The 16,534-nt window shown below is 29.7% G+C and overlaps 1 protein-coding gene across 2 annotated transcripts; it reads right to left on the bottom strand.

Annotated features, from left to right (window-relative positions):
• Positions 1–11,580: 11,580 nt before the first annotated feature.
• On the bottom strand, positions 11,581–15,371 carry LOC107631865 (cyclic dof factor 1). Of its 2 annotated transcripts, none has more exons than XM_016335437.3 (2): positions 14,765–15,371; positions 11,581–13,279 (listed from the first exon to the last, which is right to left on the bottom strand). In XM_016335437.3, exons 1-2 carry the CDS (start codon positions 14,951–14,953, stop codon positions 12,104–12,106), a joined length of 1,365 nt encoding a protein of 454 aa, XP_016190923.1. In that variant the 5' UTR covers positions 14,954–15,371; the 3' UTR covers positions 11,581–12,103. The 2 variants fall into 2 exon arrangements, with proteins under 2 accessions (XP_016190923.1, XP_088366146.1); XM_088510020.1 differs by having other exon boundaries at positions 11,581–13,294; positions 14,765–15,347.
• Between the last annotated feature and the right edge of the window lie 1,163 nt (positions 15,372–16,534).

The following is a 16,534-nucleotide window of genomic DNA, read 5'->3' as shown; positions in this document are numbered from 1 at the left end:
GTGGTCCAACATTTGCTTAGAAGCCATTCGAGGTAAACAGAAAGGATACTTTGCTTCAGTTTGGTGACTGTGTACCCCATTGCGTCACTTCTCTTATTAACATATATCAAACCTTTTCTCTCTTGTGATTTTCATTTCTGACTCACATGAGGACCCCCCCCTACGCCCTCTTCCCCTACCTCTATATAGTTCAATTTCATTTTCATTTTAATTCATTGTTAATGGGGATCATTATTTGTGTTATTAAATGTGTCTTGGGGGCATTGTACAGAGAATAGTTAAAGAAAGGAAGGTACTAACTAAAACAATTATTTAGGGTGTGGAATAATGTAGATAGCTGGGGGGAGTTATTTTCGTTTGAAAGATGTGTGTTTCTAGTTTGGGTTGAGGGAATGGTTGTTTAAGTTTGTCGCTACATAAAAGAGGATTTCTTGGACTATTTTGGGGTATGATGATGAAATTGATGAGGATAGCTAAAAAAGAAAATAAAGAGGGTTGGGGGTTTGGGAATGGGAACTGTGTTTGGAACATCGTTTTCTCATGGCCCTGCCATTGCAATAACTCAGGCACAAATTCAGCAACTGATTCCCAAATGTGCATTCAAGATGGGGAAAACTGTTCAACGCACATCATCAACCTCTCTCTCTCTCTCTCTCTCATCAAATCTTTATTAAGGATCATGATTCATGCCACTCACATGACATGGGGTTGTTATTTGTTGTTTTATTTTTTGTGTGTTGATCAAAGAGTTTCTTTTTTGGTGGTCTCAGGCTTAAATAAATGACAGGATTGAATTTTGTTTTGTTCATGCAATACCTTATTAGCAAAGAATTAGTCTTTTGTCTCTCAAAAAGAAGAATTCCGTGAATTTTTTTTTATATATTTTTGAGACAAGAAAAGTAGCTTTTTTTTATTTTTTTTAACAAAAGATATGAGACTCGAACCCACAACCTCTCTTAATTGAGTATGTGAAGACTGCTATTTGAACTATTATTCATTGGCACAAGAAAAGTAGCTTGGTTGTTGGGGGAAGTGACACATTCATGTTAACTGTTTTAAGGAGTGTCACCGTGAAATCTTATGCGTAGATGAAAATTCACATTTTGAGTCTGTTTGTCTCTTATGCAACACCAATCACCACCAACGCACTAAGTGTTCCACTTTCTGAGGCAGTTTTAACCGAAAATATAAGATTAAACGTGCATGATTAGTAGATATTTATTTGAAGGGCAAAGATGATTAGCTATTTGTTTCCGGGTATGAGATAAATTGAATCCTATCACCATCCCTCACTGTCATATTCTGCCAAACAAATTTGGCTATATTTCATGAGACCATGACGATTATTATATATATAGGTAAAGCCAGTTAGCGCAGAATGTGGACTGTCATGTGAGGGATGGAAATCAATTCTACAATTCATGAGTTTTGTTTTCGAAATAGAAAATATATGTTTCAAGACATTTGAAAAAGTTGCTTACGTGTGCAAGTTATTTTTAAAATGTAGCCAAGAATGAAAGGTAGCACGTGAAATGAGAGAATATCCGTATTACTTATAAGTATTCTTGTGTTCCAGACATTCTTAATTATAAAAAATTCTTTTAATAGCAAATAAGAATTTTTCAACAGATGGTGTGAGGTTTGTATTAGACTCATTTCTGATTAATATACATGCGCAGTCCAATTTTCTTTGAACAAAAACAGTTCCAAAAGTTATAGAATGATAGACCATAAAATCCTGAATTTCTTGGGGTTGTAAGAACTAAAAGGGCCACGGTTGTGGGCCATCAGTCCAATTGCGAAGAAATCTATTAGGACGTGGGCCAAGGGGGTTTTGTTTTTACAAATTAAAAAAAATTATTATTTATATCATAAAAAATTATTATTTTCAAAAAGAAAATAAAACAATATTATTTATTACTATACGATTTTATTTTGGATATTACATGTAATTCGCCCAATGAATGAATACTTGAATAGGCAAACTACTCTTCAAGTAGTTTTCTCGGTCAACTATGCTGAGTGTATATTATAATTAGTTATTAGTATAAAATATATGTTAAAATATAAATATATATTAAAAATAAATTAAATCACACATATATTTATATAGAATATATTATTAACTAATTTTAGTAGTTGATTTTAATATACAAACAGTATTTTTATTTCCTAGTGATAAGACAAATAATATGATCTACAACCCAATTTGATATAATTTGATACTCATATCATTATTCTCGTAAAATTAATTATGTTTATTCGGTTTTGGAAGAAATAAATGTTTGAAATAGTTAAATTTAAATTTAAAAATAAGAAAACTAGTATTATTTTTAAATTTTAAATTACTAAATTTAAATAAACATACTTATATTATTTTAATTTTTTATTTAAATAAACGTATCCGTATTGTTTTAAATTAATAATTTAAAAAAAAATACTTGTATTAATTTTAAATTTTTAAATTAAAATTTATAATTTAAAAATAATACAAGGATATTTATTTTTTAATTTAAAATTAACGGTTTTAAACAATTATTTTTTTTAAAATCAAATTAATATAATTAATCATAAAAATACAATAATACGAGTATATTTATTTTTATCAAAATAAATTTAATTATTAATTTAAATTTTTATTTATTTAAATTTTAATTCAAAATTTAATAATTTTAAAATTTTAGATTATTTAAATAAAATTAAATTAATTAAAAATTAAAAATATATCAATACATTTCAAATTGTACCAAATTATATCAAGTTGGGCTGTAACTAATTCGCCACGGTTGAGGAGCAATTATCTAATTACTGGGCGAACACAGTTCGTCTACTCATTTGGTGAATTGGATGCAATATCCCAAAAAAAAAAAAATTCTATTTTGGTAAATAATATTGTTTTATTTTTTGTTTGGAAATAATAATTTCTTTAATTTATAAAAAAATCCTGGGCCAAGGTTAGGGTTTTTATGCCCCGAGTAGCCTTCTGGTAGTTTTCTTGGGCTTTTAAGCTCCGTTGTCTAACAAAAAAAAAGATAAATCTTCCAAATTCAACAATGTGCGATCTCCATGAACCATTCCTCTAGCACTATAGTGCTTCAAATTAAAGAAATCAGTTTATCCCTAGTCCTTACCCAAAAAAAAAAAGAGAGAGAAATCAGCTTATGGATTATAACAATCTAGCATGTGGCACAATATTGAAAAGGATTCTACAAGACTACAACTATAAATATTAGTTGCTGTTTTTATTTTAAACAACAAATATTTGTTTTTTTTTTTTTTGGTAAAAACAACAAATATTTGTTGTTACTTGTTAGACGCAATATTAAAGATTTGGGTCAATAGCGACTTTTGGTAAAAGTGTTAATTGTTTATCAATAAATGGAAGCCGATATTGAAAAAGGGCTTGAGCCCAGATATTAGAGGTTTGGCCCATATTTAGAACTGTGACAGTATGGTTGACCGAAAACATAAAACAAGTCATTACCAAAAAGGAAAAAAAAAAAGAAAATATAAAAAATTAAAAACAAGTGATAAAAGATGATTAATAATTAAATTAGTCCTTAAAAATAAGACATTTTTTAATTTTTTTAATTAAATTAGTCCTTCAGAGATTACGAATTAATCATATTTGTCCTTCAGTCATTCGATTAACAATTTTTTTCAAAGATTAATGTTGTAAAACGTTAGTTGATAACATATATAATACATGATATGTCTAATTGGATATTAACCAAATATATTTATGAAAATTTATCAATTTAGTTATTTTTTTTCAATTACAAAAATCCTATTCTAAATGTGACCTAGTGACTAAATTGATAGATTTTCGTAAACACAATTGAACATGTTATGTGTCATGTATGCTATCAGTTAACATTTTACATTCTTAATTGTTGACGAAAATTGTGAATGGAATAACTGAAGGACAAATATGATTATTTCGTAATCTTTGAATGATCAATTTGATTAAAAAAAATATTTTAGAAACGAATTTAAATTTATGGATTAATTTGACTATTAACTCAATGAAAAATATTTAACTTTGATAAAATAAAAGATATTTAATGAACTTGGCTTAGTGTGGTGTGGATCCGAAGCTAGTATAAATATGTAAGTCTCATAGACCACATCCCAGGATTCGAGTCTCAATGAAAACAGTGAATTAAGAACCTTTAAGTAGAGTGTAGGGGTGGAAACAGGCCAGGTCAGGCCAGGCTTTGCTCTTAACAGGCCTGGCCTGTCATACAGTTGATTGGCTTGAGCCTGGCCTGCAACCTGTTATAGGCTCTTTATAAAGTACTAGGTCTGGCCTGTTATTCAGCCTGGCCTGGCCTGAAACCTGTTAAAAGGCCTGCTAATTTTTTTTTACAAAAATAAAAATATTATTTAAAAAAATTATTTTTTAATAAAAATAGTTATATGTAATATGTCATATATTTAATATTTATAAAAAATTTTAAACTTTTAACATATTTAAAATATACAAAAATATTTATAATAAAATATAATAAATTTAAAATATCTCATAATTTTATTAATAATAAATAATTATTTATATATTTAATTATATTTTAACAGGCCCAGACAGGTCTGACAGGCCTATAAGGCTAATTAGTAAGCCTGGGTCTGGCCTATTAATATATTAAAGCTTTTAAAAGAACTTGGGCCTGTACCTATTTTATAACAGGCCAGGTCAGGCCAGGCCAAACACAGGCCAGGCTGCAGGCCCCTGGCAGGCCGCCTGATCTTTTTCCACCCCTAGTAGAGTGTAAGTTGTATGAATAAAAAGGAAAACTTGGGTTGGCTTAGTATTCTAGTGGTTAGTCTTTAATGATGAAGCTTTAATATGCAAGGGATTTATTCTTGATTAATGCTTAACATATCGAGTTAAAAACTTAAAATATACGGTGGAAAACAAAAGATATTTATCTTTACACATCTGAATCGCTTAACTCTTGTTTAAAAATTAAAACAACATCATTTTTTTTTATTTATTCATTTAGAGAATATTACATTTTCAACTTAGTAGTTAATAGAAACTATTCTATTATATATATTTCTGGGACCAGACCGAATTGATCGGTTCAATTGGAGTAACCGAAAAACCATCACTAAAATAATATGATTCAGATAAAAAATTTGTTGGCAACAAATTGATCAAAAAACTAGAAAAATCAATCAAATAATCGATTAATCGATTGAATTGGTAAAATATTTTTTTTGGTTAATTGGTTTAAAATAATAAAATAAAAAATATTCTTTTTATTTGATTAAATTTTTAAATTTTTAAACCTCTAATTCTACTTATTTGATTTTTAAAATCTTATTATTATAGGACACAAAATGCATGTTTAATTTGTATCTGAAACGTTTTATGGGTATTTGGATTAAAATCCTATTTTAATTATGTACATATAAAATTAACTATAAAATAAATTATTTATATAAAATATATATTAAAATATAAAATATATATTCAAAATATATAAAATAATATATAAATATATAATAATTAATTTGATAATTAATTAAATGGTATATAAACATGATTCTTCTTGTATCATATGTCCTTTTTAGAATAATCCACTGTATGTTGATGTTCGACTTTAATGTATACTCTAGTATAATTATTTTCTTCTGATCTTTTTCCCTTCGATGAAATTAATATCGATTATGTTATGTATATATTAATATTAGTTATTAAAATGAATTATTAATATAAAATATATATTAAAATATAAATATATATTAAAAATAAATTAAACTCACACATATATTTATATATAAATATATTAATTAATTTTAGTAGCTAATTTTGATATAAGAATAACATTTTTGAATTAATATTATCCTATTGCATTCGCACTATCAATCAACCAATTATATGTTGCTATGCTCCAAATTACCAAAAGTTGTATAGACTTCTTGCTTGTCTTTTTCTTTTTTAGATATATGTCAATAAAGGTGGTGCACTTCACATTATTTTCAGCGAGAAATGTTTAAAGCTGCCTTTTTAATTTTAATACTACTAAGGATTGTACTTCCCTCCCATAATTGTAGAGTTGTTGCATTGTAGCAAATTGATTATATTAATTGGACAACAATTTCAGTGACTGTACGGACGCACTGCTCACAATTAATTTATTACAATGCATGCCACAAGCACTACTACACACCTATAAATTGGTCTAAAAATTATCCAAAATATATAGTGAAATACACACTACGTATTAAACATATGGATGTCCTGAAATACTTATCCAATTGAACATTTAATTTGATTATGATGGGTGAGTTTTAGAATACAATATATGTAGTTGTATTTACAAGGTCTCGAACTCAAAACCTTTGGTGCATCGTATAGGATAATGAAAAGATTGAACAGGATGTAAATTATAAGATTCAAGTAGGTTGATTAAAATAGCGAAGTGTATCTAATTTTATATGTGACAAAAAAGTATCTTTAAAACTTAAAGGTAAATTCTATCACACTACTATAAGACCAGCTATACTTTATGGTACGGAGTGTTGGAAGGCCAAATGAGAGCACGAACATAAGTTGAGTGTGGCAGATATGAAGATGTTGAGATGAATGAATAGTTATACGCGATTGGATTAAAATAAGGAACGGGGATATAAGAAAGAGAGTTAGAGTAGCACCCATTGTGAAAAAAATGGTAGAATCGCATCTTAGGTGGTTTGGACATGTAGAAAGAAGACCGACAGAACACTTAGTCAAGAGGGTGGATGAGATGGAAGATGGACAAGGGGTGAGAGGCAGAGGAAGAGCTAAGAAGACCATCCATGAGGTGGTCAAACGAGATTTACATGTCAACGATTTTTCTGTAGACATGATACATGACAGAGCTCAATGGCATTGTTTGATTCATGTAGCCGACTCTACCTAGTGGGACAAGACTTTGTTGTTGTTGTAGTATTTACAAGGTCTCAAACTCAAAACCTTGCTTTAACTAACCCGCATTAGTTCAGAATTACATTATGAAAAAGTATAGGGAAACAACTCCCCTACAAGCCAACATAAGGCAACTCTATTATAATTTAAATTTTATAAATAAATAAAAATTTAAAAATAAAAATTCAAAATTCAAAAAAAAATTTTCTACATTTATGCTAATAACATTTATAATACACAATAAAAACAACCCATAAAAAACCTAATCCCTTTTCATTCATTTGGAAAAAGTCAAAACTTTCCCTCCACAACCCCCCGTCTCCATGCATTTTCGAAGCCGCCGCCCATTAACCACTGTCACGTCTTTCGTCGCGCTGTGCAGCCTCTTCCACGTGTCCCGTCGCCGTCCTTCTTTCGTCGACGCTGTGGCCCCCATCCGGTGCGACGCAACCACCGTCGGTCCCCTATTCGCGATGCGCGATCAACTACTCCAATCCATGGCGACTCCTCCACTCGAGATGCGCGGTTTTCGTGGCTTCCTCCTCGCAATTTGCCACCATGGGTCTTTCACCGTACATGCAACACCGTCCAAGATGTCGTTGCCGGTCACCCTACGACTCTTCTTCTTCTCCTCTTCTATTTGGTTTTGAATGATTCTTTTAACTAGTTTTTTATATTTCTTTTTCCTAAATTTCCGACGATTTTTTTTATTAGTTTTGGATGATTATTTTTCTTAAGATTTGGATGATTTTTTCCTATATTTTATATGCTTTTTTTTCTTAGAATTTAGATTATTTTTTATCTTATATTTTAGTGATTTTTTTTGGAATTTGGACGTTTTATTTTTTAAAAAAAGAAATTAGAATTTTGCATAATAAATAATAAAAGATAAATTAAAATAAAAAGACGTAATTAATAATTATTAATTTTATATTTTAAAAAAATAAAATTTAAATAATAAATAATTAATAACAATTAATTAATCTAAAGTGTAATTTAAATATATTTATTGACTTATTGTTGGTGGGTTCCTAGCGGGATTGCATACACTACCTAATACAAATTTTAACAATCGAAATTTACACATTAATTGTATAGAGCCTACCCTAACCTATATAGCTATAATTGTCCACTTCATTCATATTACTCTTCTCTCAGAATTGATTTAAGAATGTTCTGGCCACAAATAAATGAAGCTGCTTTTTTTGACATAATCATTATTGAAATCCCACAACTTATTTATTTCAACCAAATTCAAGCTTAATCAACGCCCATGCATAACCGTACCCTGCCATAAGTAATTTAATTCATCTATATCAAAAATTAAATATCAAATAATATATAATGTATAAATAATCATTTTATTAATTCATCAATTTCGTACACTCATATCAATAATGTAAGGATATACTTAGATAATTTGATAAAAGATTGAAAATTTTTAAGTGTTTAAAAAATATTCAGTAACCTTATTCATTAATTTCAATTATGTATATATTTTATAACAAAGATTAATGATTAAAAATAGTAAAACACAAATATTTGTGTTACACGTGACAATTTTTCAAAAAAATATTATTTGCAACTTAGAATATATTTCTAGATGAATGAATTTAAATGTCATTTTAGAATTTATAAAAGAATATAATAAATATTTGAATTGAGTGGTTGATTGGAAGTACTTGAAGCAATGAAAGATAGGCATGTTTTTGGCAATTGATGAAGCAATTGATGAAGCCGAAAAATAGGATATGTTTTTGGCAGACATAGCTATCTTAGGGTACAAAGAGAAACATATATAGGCCCTTGCTTATAAGAGTGCAAAGTGAAGAACAAACAGAAAAGTGGATCAATGGAAGGCCGAAAGGGTGGGACATAAGTAATTAAATGGCACCACATGATATCAAATATAATTGGGTCCCCTTACCCCAACATGTGCATGCATGTAAATTATTTGTGGCCTCCTGCCCTTCATATCAAATATCTCTTTCTTGCTTCTCATCTTCTCTCACTCACATTTAATTATATCTACACCTATTCAACTTTAAATTTAACAAAAAAACATTTAAATACTTACAAAAATAATTTAAAAAATCGATAAAAGTGACCTGACACTATGTAAGTTATCACATAAGCATTTGTATTTTTTTTCTGGTAACAAAAGTAGAATTTATTTGACGATTGATTATTTTTTATTTAATTTTTAATGTTTAAGAGTTTTTTAATCATTACAGGTTTTGCACTAGAACGAACCTGAAATAAAATAATAAAGTAAGTAAATAAATACATGTTTTGCTTTAACAATCTATTAATATAATTAGACAGTGCTGCTTTGCAACTAAAGGCAAAAGGAAATTGAAAAAGCTATGGAAGCTAGCTAATATAAAAGGGAAAAACGGAGAAAAAGATAATAATGTTGGGTAGCTTTATCTTGCTTCTTTCAAGTTTTGGAATCTATGGACAATGTTTGGACTTCTACGGCATTTATTCGAGTTTATCCTCACCAGTGAAGTCCAACTACAAGCAAGCTTTTAAGTTATATTAATTTAATATATGATATTGACACAACGAATAGGTCAAATTACATTCACATACAACTTGTAATTCTTATCTTTTTATTATTTTATTTTAATATTAATTAGTCATCAATTCTAAGTTTAGTTTTATAGTATATGATTAATGGAACTCCACTTTTTGAATGTTAAAATTCTTTATGGAATCACTCATTGCTTTTTCAGGTTTAGTGAAGTTAATTATTGAAATTTAAAGTGCCCATATTTTCGTTTTTGTAGTTTTATTGTCTGCAGTATCTTTTATAAGCTTTTAGTTATCTAACATATTTAAGAAAATCATGTTATTATTTGACTAAGTCTTGCATGTCTTTAAACACAAAAGGTTCTATTCAATTTTTCTTGACACACGGAAATTAAAAATTGATATACAATTCTGAAGGTGGAATATATATTTCAGTAAAAAAAAAAAAATAAAGTTAATAATTTTTCATAAAAAATAAAATAAAATTTTAACCAATGCAAATATATATCAGTGAAAACTCATATGCAATTATTTTCATGTAAAATTTATAATTAAAAATTATTACAATTTAATTAAATATATTAAATTATCTAATAATTTTTAATTATCAACTTTATATGAAGATAATTTTATGTAAATTTTTACCATATATATTTTCATACTAAATTAAAAAGAAAAAAAAGAAACATGTCCAATATTTTTTTTATAGATATTAAAACTAGATAGGTATAGTCCAAATGGGAAAACAATATAAACGGTGAGATTATTGTTTAATTTATTAAGACTTATATATATGCATGTTACAGACTTACAGTTATCTCGTTAAACAATACTACTATAATTTTAATCATTAAGAAAATCACTTATTATTATTTTTTATTGTTAAACTTTACAGAAAAAAGTGTACCACAATTTAGATAGATTAGTATGAACCACCCTATTATTGAAGCTTATCAAGGATTCAATAATAGGAGTTATGGCTGATCCTATTTTGCCATAACAAATCTGGTTTCCTCCCAAAAATGAAAACGACAACAGTCACCAAAAGAAAATTGGTCACAAAATAAGATTTTAGACCAGCATAGACCAACACAAGGAAAGAGAACAATCAAGGAGAACATTAATATCTTGATTCTGATCATGGTCCAACATGATTTTATATACAATTGTCTATGAAATTTAGTGCCAAAAAAAGTTAGTAATAATTTGTATACATGCCCTCATAATGTAAATAAGCTTTTTCTATTATGTATGTATATATTTATTTATCTAAATAAATGATAGTGTAATTTTTTAATAAATTGTGATTGTTTATAGAAATTAAACTCTTATAGTATTTAATTTCTTTTTTTTTTTTGGGTAATAATAGTATTTAATTTCCTGTGATACTATATATAGATTTAACTTTTTACAACAAGAGTTTGAACTGAAAAGTAGGAGGAAAGTGAGGTTAATATCCCACTAACTAAAGGTGGGCATCTTGCAGCATCAAGACCTAACTTTCTATTGCTTTGTCACTGAAGATTGAAAATGACTTTGATTCATTATATTCAGTGGAAAGTTAATGTTGATTTTTTCCATTTTGAAAAAGCAGAATTTAAATTATCAACTTTGTCTTTTTTGGTGATCATTAAATAGAAGGGAAAAAAAACGTACACCATTCCAATCTCCATTTCTATAATTTTCACAAAGGGGAACCCACTTATCTTTTTCCCATGTTTAACTAAAGAGGAAAAGACACACACACTTTCCTTTTCTCCTTGTTTTGTTAATCAAATAAATAAATAAATTGGCCTTGTTATCTTTATTTTTTATATCTGAATTTATTTCTTCCCAGTTTTAGTCCTAGTTTTTGTTTTGACATGACACGTTAATATTCAATGGAATAAAGATAAACTAATATCTTAGACTAAAAAAAAAAAATTTGAAATTTTTAGAACCGAAACAAAAAAATAACATATTTTATAGAAATTAAAAACTTATTTAAAATTAAAGACTATTTCAAGATAAATATTTTTCTAAACAAATAATTTACTAGTCTTTATAAGATAACTGTTACCAGATCCAACTATAAATTTAACTATTAATACATTAGATATTAAGAAGAAAAGAAATCCAATCTCACACAGTTATTTTTGTTAACACATTCACATAAGAATGAATTTTTATTTTATACTAATATTTGACTTTTGATTATGGAAGCTAACAAACTATAGGGGCAGGGGGGAGCTTCATAAATGTCATAATCCTTTGGAATTACATAAATAATTTATAGAATCCTAAAAAAAAAAGCATCAAGCGACATGCCTTAGATGAAGACTAAGAAATTTATTCTAAACCATTGGATTTTAGTGGAAGAATCTCCTTTTCTTTTCTCTGTTTTCTCCTTGACTGACATTTATATTATATATATGTACATTGAAGATATTTACTCAACATATCTAAACACCTGCACACTCATACAGGGTTAAGCTGTTATAGCTATGGAAGAAGCTAAAAGAACACCATTGCTGTCCTAAGAATCCTGCATAGATGTTGGTCAATCAAGAAACTTGTGTCAGCAAAAATCAGGATTAAGGCTTTTACTTTACTGGTATAACATTATAACCTCAACTTTCCCATCTTGATCATGTAGTGTTTGATGTAATGCCCCAACTAGGTCCGCTCGTGGAAGGTGAGAGACCGCGTCAGGGCGGCAGGGTTGGCGTGCAGCATCGGCGACGCCTCGACCACGTGACTCTTGTCGTTACCCTTGGAAGGGAACGCCTTGAAGAGGCCTCCTCCATTGAGAGAGTTGGCCTTCTCATTCTTGATTCCTAGTGTTGACCATATTGAACTCTTTGCAGCTTCACTAGGATCATCAATTCTAAGTGTCTTGGGGATCAACACATTATTGCTTTCTGTGTTAGGCTTTTCCTTTTGCGAATTGGCCGGGGTTATGATGTTACCATCCCTTGAGTGTTTCCCCAACGGCGAATTTGGGCCGGAACCAGGGGCCGGAGATTGGGGTGAGATGCATGGCACATTCCATGCCCAGTATGAAGGGGTGGTGTATATCGACATAGGATAGCCTGGAGGGCAAAATGTGGGAGGAGGAGGCATTGGCGAATTCCATGGATACGGCCATGGAGAATTACTTGGGAAGTAAGTTAGTTGAGGAGGGAAACTTTCGACTCTTTTATCCGCCGATTCATGAGAGCTGGCATGGCCTCTCCTCTCTGATGAAGTTGAAGTTGTACCAGAAACTCCAACTGAGTGATCATTCCCATCATCATCCCTACCATAGGAAACAAAAGTAGTTGCTGCCTCCGGTGCATGAAACCCGTTTACAACACCATTTGTGGCTTTTTCCGCAATGTTCAAGACAGAGGACATGGAATCACAAAGAGGAGAATCTGGGCCAAAGGTCAAGACAGCATTGTGTAGTCCATGGTGAGCTGCTTGAAGCGCCTCCGGGACCATTATCTGGCGATAATGCGATGCAGCAGAGTTTTTGTTCTTTCGGCGACCAGCGCCTACCGGCACGTTCCTCATTGTTCCTCCGGCAGTCCAGTATCTCTGACAGTTCTTGCAGAAATGACGCGGCTGATTGACGTTGTAATTGTTGTAGTAGCAGAATTTGGTGTCCATGCTGTTGCATCGCGGACACGGAAGTATCTTGTCCGGTTTCTTGGGAGTTTTTTCTTGTGAAACACTGGTCTCACTCTGTTCTCCACCATTTGTGGGAGTCTTTGGGTTCTCAAATATGCCTGAAGATGTTGTTGTGGGAGATTTCAAATCCTCTGTGGTTTCTTTATCTTGTGTTGAGGTTAGTTCTCTCTTTGATGGTTCCTTAAACAATAAAGACTAAGATAATCAATAGTATATACACACATGATAAAAGGAAAATATTGGTATTTATCATTTAAAGGAAATATTAGAATCGATCCTAGCTATGTTTAATTCAATAACCAGGACTAAATTATAACATAGAAAATTTAAGTTCAAAGTACAGGTTAGTGAATCCACATCATGAGATATTGGTTTGTCCTTCCTAGTTAGTACTACTAATAAATTTAAATGTTACTTCCATTAATTAATGAAACCTTATATGTTCACGTGATTAGTGCACTGTAGAGAATCAATGAAACCACTTAAATGTGGAATTCCCCCTAAAAATAATTCAATAAAAAGTAAACTTGGGAAGCAGAACGGAATCTTTGGTAGGAGACAGAGGTTACAACTTACAAGGAGAGAAACTGACTATAGAACATACTCACTGGCTTATTGGAGAACAACTCAAATAATAATAATAATAATAATAATAATTATTTTGGTTTGGTAAAATTATTCAATTTAATTATATTTGGTTTATGCAAACATTAAACCTAATAAATACTATAAGTCAGAAAAGGACACGATCACACGAAAATGCAGAGAGATAGCACACAATGCAAAGAAAGTTATGTGGAATATTTGGGGGCCGAAAAGGAAAATAAATATAGAAAAGAACGGCCGTACAATAAATAAATCCAACATATTCTATAAATAATTCCCCCTGTGATGTCAGAGCGTTACAGATCATTTGGACAATTCTTATTTGGAAACCAAAAAAGGAATTTAATAATGGCCAAAAGTGCCAATCGAAAATAATTTAGCTCCCCAAGTTTGATGATGTCCATGGCGTGAAAAGCAACTTCACAAGAGCTTAGTAAAGTAAGAAATCCAATTACTAAAAATATCAATAGAACCTCTTGGATGCTGCAAGAGATCTAATAAAATATAAATGAAGATTAGGATTTTTTTCATTGAAAAAAAATATATATTGAATTTGCCAATCAACTATTTTAGGATCAAAATCAGTAGAAGCTGATAACTTAACTCACTTTCCGGTAACAAGGGGTTGCAGAGAGAATTGATAAAAGCAAAGCAAGCCAAACCACATAATATATATATATATATATATATATTCCATATTCTCAAGCTTATATTCCAGAATGGAACTGGATCCAATTTCTCTGACAGGAACCCCACAATGAACTGTTGCCACTACTTAATAAAAAAGGATTGAAGAAATTCAGCAACCATCCATTCATCCATGATCATGCCAAAAAAATTCTTGTTTATTTATTTTAAGTTTAATTAAAACAAAAATTAAATCCTGAAACTAGCCATTGAAAATTGCAGCAAAGGCCTCTTAATTCAATTGATTGAAACCTGGCAAAGAATGAAACTTTTTCCAAATTTAAAACGAACCCATTAACAATCAGGACCTTATGAAAAATGGGTCGCTATCATATATGCAGAGAAAAACAACACAAATGAATTGGCACATACCTCTGTTTCTGGTTGTGATACAGAACTCACTTCAACTTCAGTTGGTGGAGAAGAAGAAGATGGAGGAGGAGGAGGAGGAGGAGGAGGAGGTGGTGGTGGTGGTGGTGGTGGAGAAGGGTCATTGGGGATCAGTGGCAGCTGAATCGTCCTCCCAAAAAGCTTTATCGCCGGGTCCTTAACTTCCGACATTCCTGAGGTTGTGTTACCGATGATCAGGTTCCAGGTTTCAGGAGTATCTCTGTTCTCTCTCTCTCTTAAAAAAAAGGGAGAAAAATAAAAAGAGTAAAATTTAAAACATAAACATGGATATATAGGAGGTGTGTATTGTAGAAATAGGAAGTGTGTTTCGTAAAACTCTAGTATCTTATGCTCACTTAAATTCACACGAAAAATGGATAATGAATAGTGTTTAAGAGCAAAGACAGAGGAATAGAGAGAAAAATCAGAGAAAGAGAGGGGGGAAAGAGAGAGGGGAGAAAATAGGTGAAGTGGTTTTGGAGGCTTTATTTTCCCCAAAGAAAAAAAAAAGATTTAGGAGAAGAAAAAATTGGTTGCCACTTCAGCAAAGGAAAGAAAATTGTGAGCCACAAGTTCTTGTGGCCTATGAGATCTTTGTGTGCTGTTGGATTCCCCCACATTGCTTATAAAGATAGTGCTGTTCTGTCCCACCCTTTTTCAATCCATGTCAGCACTCTCAATTTTTTATGTATTTATTTTTTACCTTTTTCTTTTTAATAAAAACTTTTAAATGAGTTCTAGACCCGTTAAACTATTGTGATTAGAGTTAAGTAAATCTTGAATTTAACTCATATACAGAGAAGAAATTGGTTATAAGATACTGATCATTACTGTATTTATATATTTTTTTATTATGTATAAGTCATATTAGCTTAATTAAAAAATTAAAATTTTATTTTTTATTGTATTGTTTTCTTTATTTTAGAATAGCCTAATATATAAAGTTGTTAATTAAATTAGATTGGTTGTATAATCAGCTTATTTTTTTATTTAAATAAATATTTTTTGTTCGAATTTCGTTTTAAATATGTAATAATTTATTATTGAGTAATAAATCTTTAAATGTAGTTCAAATTCAAAGCGAATTAATATTTAATTTGTTAAATTAAAAGATATTGTAAAAAAATCTATATAAAAATTTTATCTTTTTGAAGAAAAAAATTCTTCTAACTCCCTTATTTATAAGACATCTTTCAAATTTTTAGGACTTATCTCCGTCCTCCTTTTCATTCGGCTCTTTTTTCTTATTTTGTATACATATATATAAAAAATCTCATTTTTACTAATTCCTCTTTTTCGGATAGATTTTCACTATTTCTTGTAACTCCTTCTTTCCTTGCTTCTGTCTTAGTCAAATTGGATCCCACCTTCCAGTTTTTGACCCCGACCTCTTTCTATTTCCCCTCCCCGCCAAATTCATACAGCTAAGGCTTTGTAATCCAATTTTTCAGTTTTTACAATAAATTTTAAAATATAACTAAATATTCTTTAAATATTGTTTTTTATTAATAATAAAAGTTTTCAAATAGTTATTTTAATAAATATATAATACATACATTAAAACCTAAAATTTAATATATTTTTTATAAATTTTTTTAATAGTTTTCTGCATTTTATAATAAATTTTTCTATTTTAAAATAAATATTCTGTTAAAAAATGTCTTAAAAGCGCTAAATAAAATACTATAAATTTGTTTTTAGAATATGTAAGTTAAATATTAATTTTTACGTTTTTTTTATTTAATACATTGA

Source organism: Arachis ipaensis, chromosome B3, assembly GCF_059453495.1.
Source record: "Arachis ipaensis isolate K30076 ecotype BB chromosome B3, ASM5945349v1, whole genome shotgun sequence".
Classification (NCBI taxonomy): Eukaryota; Viridiplantae; Streptophyta; class Magnoliopsida; order Fabales; family Fabaceae; genus Arachis; species Arachis ipaensis.
The sequence above is the reverse complement of the archived record's forward strand: the minus strand, read 5'-3'. Positions and strand labels throughout refer to the sequence as shown.

Excerpts from the sequence above, each read along its gene's own strand:
- LOC107631865 (XM_088510020.1), bottom strand. The coding sequence starts at position 14,953 with ATGTCGGAAGTTAAGGACCCGGCGATAAAGCTTTTTGGGAGGACGATT. Across the intron at positions 13,295-14,764 it reads TATCACAACCAGAAACAGAG|TCTTTATTGTTTAAGGAACC; the intron begins GTATGTGCCAAT and ends TGATTATCTTAG.